Genomic DNA, 9,788 nt, shown 5'->3' with positions numbered 1-9,788 from the left:
GAAGACAGCGTTCAGAGCACGACACGTGACGAATGGCTGAGAGCGCGCCAGGTGGCGCTGATCGTTGTGAGGCTCCCGAAGAAGCGCTCGTTAACTAGTTGCTCCCTTAAAAGGTTCCCCAAAATGCAAGAAGCAACGTTATTGGGCCGGGCCACTTTGCGCGAGATATAGCTCGTCTATGTGACTCGTTATCAGTCTCGCAATTGTTTAAAAAAAATCAGTCTGGCAATAAGCAAGATATAGATTAGAGTCGAGTGTGGTTTACTGCTAAAAATAACACTTGCGATTAGATGTCGGGTAAACGCACACGCCCAGTACTTGCTCGACCCGATTAGTGGTAAGCCAATTATTTATTATTTTTGGTTTCCAGTCTTGGGAAGGTCATGAGTCCAGTTTTTCCAGTTTTAGGAAGGTTCTCATCTGGTTTCTATTATTTTTCGCTATGGCTTATTGGTTTTGTTTTCTATTTTTCGTTTTTATTTTTTATTATTGGTTTTAAAAATTCCAGAAATTTCAAATTGTTCACTTTTCTATCAAGAAATCTTGAGGTTCATTGGGAATCTTCACAATTGTTTTACATAAAAATAGTAAAAATTTAAAAATGTTCAGAATTTGTGTAAAACAAATCAGAAAAAAATAAAAAATGTTCGTCACTTTTAGAAATGTTCACAAATATCATAATATTTCTTTTTGAAAGAGATTCATAAAGTTTAAAACTGTTCGCTTTATAGAAATGTACTATTTTTGTGTGTGTTTATGCAAACTAAAATTGATTGAAAACCTGTAAAAACCAAAGAAACATAGATACAACCGATACACACGAAGGAACCACTTGACGACACAAAATGGAACTGCCCATCCATGTCATTATGTGTGTTTGCTCGTCAGTTTGGCACACATAGTGACTAATAGGAGGACCCCTAAAATATCATAAAAATGGAGCAAATAGCCGGAGTACCCTCTAGATGAGCTTCCCAAGGGGGCTCGTGAGGTGCAGGGGCAAGCCGCGTGGCATGCTCGGAGATAGCTAGCGAGCGCCGAGAGCTTGGTGATATTTTTCTCTGCATGGGTATGATAAGAGAGTCACACACACACACACACACACACACACACACACATAAATCAGTGCAAATTGATGATTTGTGTGGAGGGGGGGCAAATTTCTGGACCGTGTGAAAAAAATAGAAACAAAGCCTATTTTGAAAACACATTCCCTTATGACCCTATCGTGGAAATATTCAAAATGTGTTATAACTTGAATGATGAAGGCATATTGTAGGAAAGCCGAGCACAGGAAAACTTTAAGGCGTTGAGAAGATTAAGGAGGTGATGCGTGAGGCGTATGCAAGACGCCATGGATGGAATCCGATGATGCTCAGGATTGTGATGTGACCTTCGATGCGGTGATAGTTGTTCGCCCTCCTCTCATCTGTCAACGGCTTCTGAAAGAAGACGCATTTAAATTATTTACCAAACCTAGAATTAAAATACCACTGGACTCATTCTGACCAACCTGCTGGGTAATGACAAGATGGATGCTTCCAGGGAAGATAGGAGGGAACTGATGCGCTGCAACATTGTCAAAAGTTTGATTATGGAATAATGGAAAATGTAAGCATATTCAGAGGTACAAGCAAAGGCAAAACCCAACCAGATCTTAAAAGTATTAATCTGGAAGAGATATGCAAAAAGTTATATCATGCTTAGTTCCAGAGCTATACACACCTAAAAAGGACCAAGACGTGTTGATTGAACATCTAGAACGGACACTATCTTATGACTGACAGCCGAATTGTGTGATCATATTAGGTGTAGTCATGCTGACATTCAGCTTGTTCCCTCGGTCAACACGGTAGTCAGCTTGCCACGTTCCGGCGCGAAATCGCGCCTTAATTTATGTTGTTTGAATGGAGGATTTTAGAAACACCGATGAACAAAAGAAATATACTTGCATTATACTGTATATAAGATTCGACAAATAACGAGTAACAATGTACAGTATAAAAGAATTGCCTAAGCTATGTGAAATATGAAAACTTCAGTTCGACAAATAGTTACTGTAATACTAAACAAATGATGAAAGAATCACCTAAAGCTAAGTGAATTCTGAAATAGTATGAGCACTGCGGTATGAAATGCACGAATCATGAGGATTTCCGGCGCGTGAGGATGTCATGGAGAGTCCGGTCGGGCACGGGGATGAACTTGACGGCCCAGCCGATGGGCCACGACACGGCGGCGATGGCGAGGCAGACGGCCCACTGCCCCAGCCCCAGCCTCTTGGTGCCGGCGAACCTGGTGAGCACCTCCACCATGACCACCTGCAGCACGAGCGTGACGGCGATGATGACGAGGAACATCCTGTTCTTGAGCACCCCGGCGAACACGTTCTTCTTCTCGATCTCCCGCGCGTTGAACTCGTTGAACACCTGGCACAGCACGAAGGCGTTGAAGATCATGGTGCCGTTGCCCTTCTCGTCGGTGCCGAAGACGTCCCGCCCCCGGTACTGGAGCGCCAGCAGCACGGCGATCTGGAACGCCGCCTGCGCGGCGAGGTTGCGCCACATGGCGTTGCTGATGAGCGGCGCCGTGCGGCCGATGGGCGGCCGGTCCATGAGCGCCTTGGTGGGCGTGTCCGTGGCGAGCGCCAGGGCGCCCATGGTGTCCATGATCAGGTTCACCCACAGGAGCTGCACGGTGGTGAGCGGCATCTTGCCCGTGGTGATCGCGGACACGAAGTTGATGACGAGCGCCGCCACGTTGACGGTGAGCTGGAACTGGATGAACTTCTGGATGTTGTTGTAGACGCAGCGCCCCCACCACGTGGCCGTCACCACCGTGTCGAAGTTGTCGTTGAGGATGATGATGTCGGAGCTCTCCTTGGCCACCTCCGTGCCCTGCACGCCCATGGACAGCCCCACGTCCGCCTCCTTGAGCGCCGGCGCGTCGTTGGTGCCGTCGCCGGTCACGGCCACCACGTGCCCCTTCTGCTTCAGCCGCTGCACCAGCGCCAGCTTGTCCAGCGGCAGGGACCGCGCCATGACGCGGATCCGGTCCACGATCTCCAGCTGCTGCTCCGGCGACATGGCGCGGAACTCGTGCCCCTCGATGACGATGCCGCTGGGGTCGTTGCTGGATATGATGCCGCACTCCTTGGCGATCACGCGGGCCGTGAGGACGTTGTCGCCGGTGACCATCTTGACGGCGACGCCCGCCTTCGTGCAAGCCTCAATGGCGACCTTGACCTCTGGCCGGCACGGGTCTTTCAATCCGACGAAGCCCAGCAATGTGAGACCGTCGTCGTCGATCTTCGATTGCTCAGTAGTGCCGTTGAGTTGCTTGTAGGCGAAGGCGATGCACCGGAGGCTGCCGACCGCCATGTCGTTGATCACCTGCTCAAGGTTCCTCCTCTGCTCCACTCCGAGCTCGCGCGCCGCTCCGTCCGTGTCCACGTACATCGAGCAGTTCGCCAGCACCATCTCCGCGGCTCCTTTCCAGTGCGCGACCACGCCGCCGGTAGCGTTGTCCCTGATCATCACGCCGCTGCGCTTCTTGTCCGAGTTGAAGGTCTCAACGTGCAGCACCTTGCAGCTCCTCTTCAGCGCGTCGGCGTCCATGCCGAGGTCCGCTACGGCCCACGACAGCAGCGCCTTCTCCGTCGGGCTGCCTGTGATCTCCGGCGGCGACACGTTGTCCGGCTTGTAAACGCTTCCCGTGGTGTTGAGCCCAGCTCCCTGGCGGAGCAAGCTGACGACGCTCCCGGCGATCGCCGTGGCACCTCTAGGCTGGTCCGTGCCGACCCAAAACTCGGTCACCTTCATCTGGTTGAGCGTCAGCGTTCCGGTCTTGTCGGTGCAGATGTCTGTGACGGACCCATTGTCTCGCACGCCGACAGGCGGCGCACCAGCGCGTTCTCCTTCACCATCCTCTTCATGGAGAAGGCGAGCGTGAGCGTCACGGCGAGCGGGAGGCCCTCGGGGATGGCGACGACGATGATGGTGACGGCCTGCTGGAAGATGACGACGAGGGAGCTGAACACGGCGTCGAAGGTGACGTGGCCCTTGTTGAACAGCGGCTTCCCTTGGTCGTCCTTGGTGCTGCCGGTGAAGTGGCGCGCGGTGAGCATGGTGAAGACGAGCACCGCGACGGCGACGCCGATCTTGCCAATGCTCGAGGTGAGGCGCTCCAGGCGCTCCTGGAGCGGCGTTGGCTCGGCGGTCTCCTTGGTTATGCTGCTCATCATCTCGCCCCACAAGGTGTCGGTGCCGACGGCGGTGACGAGCATCCGGCCGTAGCCGTCGACTATCTTCACGCCGCCGGTGAGGAAGGGGCTCTTCTCGGCATCGATCTCAATCGGGTGGGGCTCACCTGTCATGCTCGACTCGTCCACCTGCAGGCCGTGACCCTCCAGGAACACCCCGTCCGCCGGCACCGAGTCGCCGATCTTGAGTATCACCACGTCGCCGACCAAGATGTCGAATATGGAGACCTCCTGCCTCCGGCCGGCGCGGACGACGGTGACGGCAATGTTGTCAGACTCGCTAGCCAGCTTGTCAAACCGATTGGCCTGGCTGTGGTTGCTGACGGCGGACACGGCGGCGACAAGGAACACTGCGAGAAAGATACTGACACCGTCGTACCAGCCGTCCTTGAGGCCGTGCTCCTTGATGCCGAAGCCGAGGGAGACGACGGCGCAGACGAGGAGCACGATGAGGAAGACGTCCTTGAGCGCGTCCCAGACGTGGCTGAAGAAGCTCTTGGGCTTTGGCTTGGGGTACGTGTTCCCGCCGAACGACTCCCTGCGGCGCCGCACGTCGTCGCCGTCACCACGGATGCCGCGCTCTGCGTCGGACGCCAACGCCGCGGCAATGGCAGCACTGCCCCCGAGGCGGCGGAAACAGTCTTCGCGCTTCTCCTTGACCAGGCCCTTGAAAAGCTCGTCATCAGCGGCGACAGAGAATGCGGCGGCGTTGGTGGCATTTCCGGACGAGTCGGAGTCACTGCCGTCGTGGTGGATCTTGATGGCGACGTAGGAGGCGGTGCTCCGTGGCAGGAGGACGCCCGCGGACAGAATGCCGAGCCGCGCCAGCCTGTGGCACGTCCGGATGACGTTGAGGGCCTTGCGCCATTGCCTCCCCGGCTGCCACGAGGAGGACGTGGAGGGCGACGTTGACCGGCGGCCCACGGCGATGAAGACGTCGGCGCACTCCATCCGCTGTGCAGCGGCAGCGCGCGATCAGGATGAGAAAACAAGAGGGATGGACGGATAGATGGACGCGGCGGCGGGGTGGCGATCGATCAGTCAAGAACTCGTATAGGAGGAGGAGTCGATCACGATGGATGGACGGATGTAGGTGGAGGGGTGAATAGCTAGGTGCTTGAATTGCTGGGCTTGATTGATGCAGATGAATCCTCAATCCTGTACGTATATATGAGGCAGAACTTGGGGATGGAAGCTTCATGGAAATGAAGCTGGGATAGCAACGAAGCCGCTGCATTGCCTTGGACGGGGAGTGATCGACTCCTTAGTGGAACCGTAATAGGACAAGAAGAGAAAGAGAAAACCGTATGAGGCACGGATGTCGACGATGTAGGTACGTGCAAAAAAGAGCGAGAAACTAGTAGTGCATCACTGGGTATATGCATGTGTGAGTGTAGAAGTACGTATACCTCTTGTATGGTAGTATATTTCCAAACAAAATTCCGTGTACATGCATGTGTAAATATAGTAGTACGTACACTACGACTAGAGAAAAGCCTACTAGGGCGCTATAGCTAACTGATAGTCGCGCGGTGCCATCCGCGCTACTACTAGTTATCTGTAGCGTGGGTCTAGACCCTCGCTGCTACTAACTAATTAGAAATTAAAAAATAAATAAATTCCAGCCATGGCTGCTACTATTGGGCGTCATCATCCTCTCCGGCCATGGCTAATGCTGATTCTGGAGGGGATGAAGTCGTCTATGGTGATGGTACTTCCCCATTCAACTCTTCCCCGCACCTCTCTTTTGTTGTTTCTATAAAAAAGAGAAAAGGATTAGAAAAGGAAGAGAGAGATGGAGAGGAGTAGGAGCAACAACTCACCGGTGGCTGCCGAAGTTGGAGCCGATGCCCGTTGATCTGCTACTGCTTTTCCTGGGACCTCATGTCCTCACGAGGCTCTGTCCCGATAAGGAAGTGTAAGTGGTTGCGTCCATGGCAGATCTGGCCATCGCCATGGACGGCGCTTTGCTGGATCTCCCTCTCCTTCTAGCAATGGAGAAGGAGGAGGAAGGAAGGGTGGGGGAGGGGGCTGTGGTGGGAGCAGAGGTCGCTGAATCTGGGGAAGACGTCGAGGTGCGAGGCAGGCAGTGGCGGTGGGTGTGGAAGGGCATCACGGGTGGGAGGGAGAAGGGGAATCGAGAGAGTGTGGGTCTGGATTTGGGCCTCTGCGCGCTATGTGTATACATGTGTAGGTGGGTTTATACCCCACACTACTACTACGACCTGTCATGCTCATCCTCTACCATGCCCTCTTCATCGTGACCCAGGCCCTGCTGCTCGTCGTCGGCTTCGTCGTTGTCCTCTGCGGAGTGTGAGCTTCATCAGCATTTCAGCAAGCTGGCTGCTGCGTGCTATCTCTTCGACTGCACCTCTCGGTAGTCGTTACCGTCGCCCTCGCACGCATGCATCCTCTTCAGTGCTCGATATCCCCATTGTGGTTTAATAATAATAAATAAACAATAATTAGTGTGTTGTCAGTGTGGAGATTAACTGTTTTAGCATTGCGTTGTTATATATGGTGGGTGTTTCTGTGTGCAATCTTATGATGTACTTGTACCACAGATTTTTTTCCCTTCAGTTCATTGCACCGGCCGGTTGAGCACACTAAACTTTTATGGCGTTTTAGCACACTATAAAGAAGTAAAGACAATGACCTAAAACGTCTTATAAAGTATACAGAGAGAGTAAGCGTTAAGCTGTTTCTATTTGATCACAAAAGGAACACAAAGAAGATCAATGCCAATTTCTTCGGCTGCCCGCAACATATCAAAATACTACTGGTAGCACTACCACAGTACCCTGCATGCGCTTCACCAAAAAAACAAAATAATTTTTGCTGTGTGAATGTTTTCAGACAGCTGCAACGTTGTTTTTTTACATACACCACTCCCTCCGTTCCAAATTACTCGTCGTAAAAATGGATGTATCTAGAACTAAAATACATCTAGATACATCCATACCTGCGACAAGTAATTCGAAACGGAGGGAGTACGTATGTGCAACGCCTTAGTTAGTGGCAAAACAAAACATAAGAGAAAAGGGTGAACTTTTTCCGTAAACCCTACCGCTCTGGCGATTAGGGTTTGGCGGACCTGACGGCGCCCGCAGATTGGATCGGCGGGGCGCACCTGGGATTCCGCCGGCGGGAGGGATGGCGACACCCTTCGGCAGCGGTAGCGGGACGGCAGGGGCAACTCTGTCGCCTGGATCGGCTAGGGCGCGCCTAGAGGAACAGCTCGGGAAACTCGACATCACAGAGGAAGAGGCGAAGCCATTGGTGCTAGATGATCGTGTGGATGGGGCGCCAGAGAAGTGGATTGTGGCCGGAAAAGTGCTGAATCGGAATTTACTTCACATCCAGACTATCTCAAACGCCCTCCGACCTGCTTGGGGTAATCCCAAGGGTCTAGCTTTCCGGATCGTGGGAGAGAACACGTTTGTCGTGGAGTTTGCGACGAAGCGAGATCGAGATCGTGTATGGGATGGATCCCCATGGCACATCAGCAAGAACGCAGTAATCCTATCAGAGTTCGACGAGTGCATGTGCCCGTCGGAACTTAAATTCGACAAACTCAAGGTTTGGGCTCGTGTCGTCAATCTTCCGTTCAATCTGCGCACTGAAACCTGGTGCAAGGCCACCGCGAAGCAGATTGATAAGGAGGCTAGCTCGGTCCACTTCGATCATGGGGGAGGCTACCTGCGTGCCCGTGTTACTTTGGACGTAGCCAAGCCATTGAGGAGATGGATCGTCATCAATTCTGCAAGGAGGGGCATCATCGATCCATATGACATACAGTATGAAAACATCCCTCACTTTTGCTTCTCGTGTGGCCGATTGGGTCACTCTGACTTATTCTGTGACGCCTAGAACGAGAGATGAAAACGGCGATCTGCCGTTTGGCAAGGGTCTCCGTCCGCCGGAAGAGAAAAGGAAACCTGCATCTTCTGAAGGTTCCTCGAAAACCAACCAGACCAAATTAGGCAAGAATGACACAAGGAACTCAAGTAATGCAACTGAGAAGGGGGCTGAGGTCACATCCCCAGCCAAACGAACTGCACCGAAACGAAAAGGGGAGGCTCCTGCTCAAGTGTACCGCAGAATTGAATTGCCTCTTCTGACAAATCACGCTACAGCTGATACTTTGGAAGCAGACCATTCAGATGTAGCCATGCAGAAGGGTGCGGATGATGCTAAGGAAAATGATGGTACAGTGAGAGAGGTTAAGAAAAAGAAACCAACACCTACGAATTCTGAATCTTCGGCAGAGGCTGCTAGTCGGCCCTGCCCGAAGCAGTGATTTTCCTAAGCTGGAACTGCCGGGGGCTTGGGAACCCCGAGGCAGTTTGCGAGCTTCGCAGTGTCGTGAAGCAAGAAGGCCCCGCTCTGGTTTTTGTCATGGAAACAAAGATCCGAGGGAAACGAGTGGAAAAATTGCAGCAGACGTTAGGGTTTGCTGGCTGTTTTGTTGTGGACAGCGAGGGACTAAGTGGGGGCATCGGCCTCTTTTGGTCCCATGAAGTAACAGTGGAGCTCAAGAACTACAGCTCGAGCCATATCGATGTTGTGGTCCGCGATGCACTAAACGCCTCGGTGAACTAGAGGTTCACCGGGTTCTATGGAGCACCGAGGGCAGAGAACAGACACCATAGCTGGCGATTCCTACGCACCCTACACAGCTTACCTCATTCTGAGTGGCTGTGTATGGGTGATTTCAACGAAACCCTTTATGGGGAAGAGCATTTTAGCAGTACAACTCGACCAGAGTGGCAAATGAGAGCTTTCCGCGATGTTGTCAGTGATTGTGCTTTCCAGGATTTGGGGTGGTCTGGGGTTCCCTACACATGGGACAACCGACAATCTGGTAATGCAAATGTTAAGGCTCGACTTGATCGAGCTTTCGCTAACGAGGAGTTTCGACGGAAGTACGAGCATGCTACAGTGTGCCATGTGTGTTCCTTAGAATCTGACCACTGCTTTGTAGTGGTGGATCTTCGACACCATCCACCCAACAGACATGTTTCGAAGCCCTTTCGCTATGAGAACGTCTGGCAAACTCATAGTGACTATGAACAACTGGTGACTGAAACTTGGCGTGCACAAGTAAAGGAGCCGGGTCTGATCGGGGTCATGAACTCCCTAGAAGCCCTACAACATAAACTAGCACCTTGGGGGGTTCGGGAATTCGGATGCTTAACAAGGACCGTCCGTCAGCTGCAAAAACGACTCGACAGACTGCGTAGACAGTCGGTTGGACGGGGCCCTTCAGATGAAGAAAAAGCTACCATGTCAAAGCTCCGAGAGGCATTAAAGTTGGAGGAGATATGGTTAAAGCAGCGATCACGTGTCCCTTGGCTTCGTGAGGGAGATCGCAACACGGCCTACTTTCAAGCGCAGGCTAAGCAATGCCAACGAATCAACAAGATCGCTAACTTACAGCGGTCTGACGGCTCAGTCTGTGCTTCGGGGGAGGAGGATAAGGAAGAGATACTTGCTTTTTAGCAAAGTCTCTACACGTCTCAGGGGT

General features: G+C 52.4%; 1 protein-coding gene across 1 annotated transcript; it reads right to left on the bottom strand.

Annotated features, from left to right (window-relative positions):
- Positions 1 to 1,931: 1,931 nt before the first annotated feature.
- On the bottom strand, positions 1,932 to 5,501 carry LOC125524658 (calcium-transporting ATPase 7, plasma membrane-type-like). The gene is given in 2 exon segments (XM_048689692.1): positions 1,932 to 3,871; positions 3,874 to 5,501. Coding segments are annotated over 2 exon segments (3,066 nt in total). The 5' UTR covers positions 5,213 to 5,501; the 3' UTR covers positions 1,932 to 2,144.
- Between the last annotated feature and the right edge of the window lie 4,287 nt (positions 5,502 to 9,788).

The sequence above is a fragment of the Triticum urartu genome, chromosome 1 (assembly GCF_003073215.2).
Source record: "Triticum urartu cultivar G1812 chromosome 1, Tu2.1, whole genome shotgun sequence".
Lineage (NCBI taxonomy): Eukaryota > Viridiplantae > Streptophyta > Magnoliopsida > Poales > Poaceae > Triticum > Triticum urartu.
This window is presented reverse-complemented; position numbering and strand designations above follow the sequence as displayed.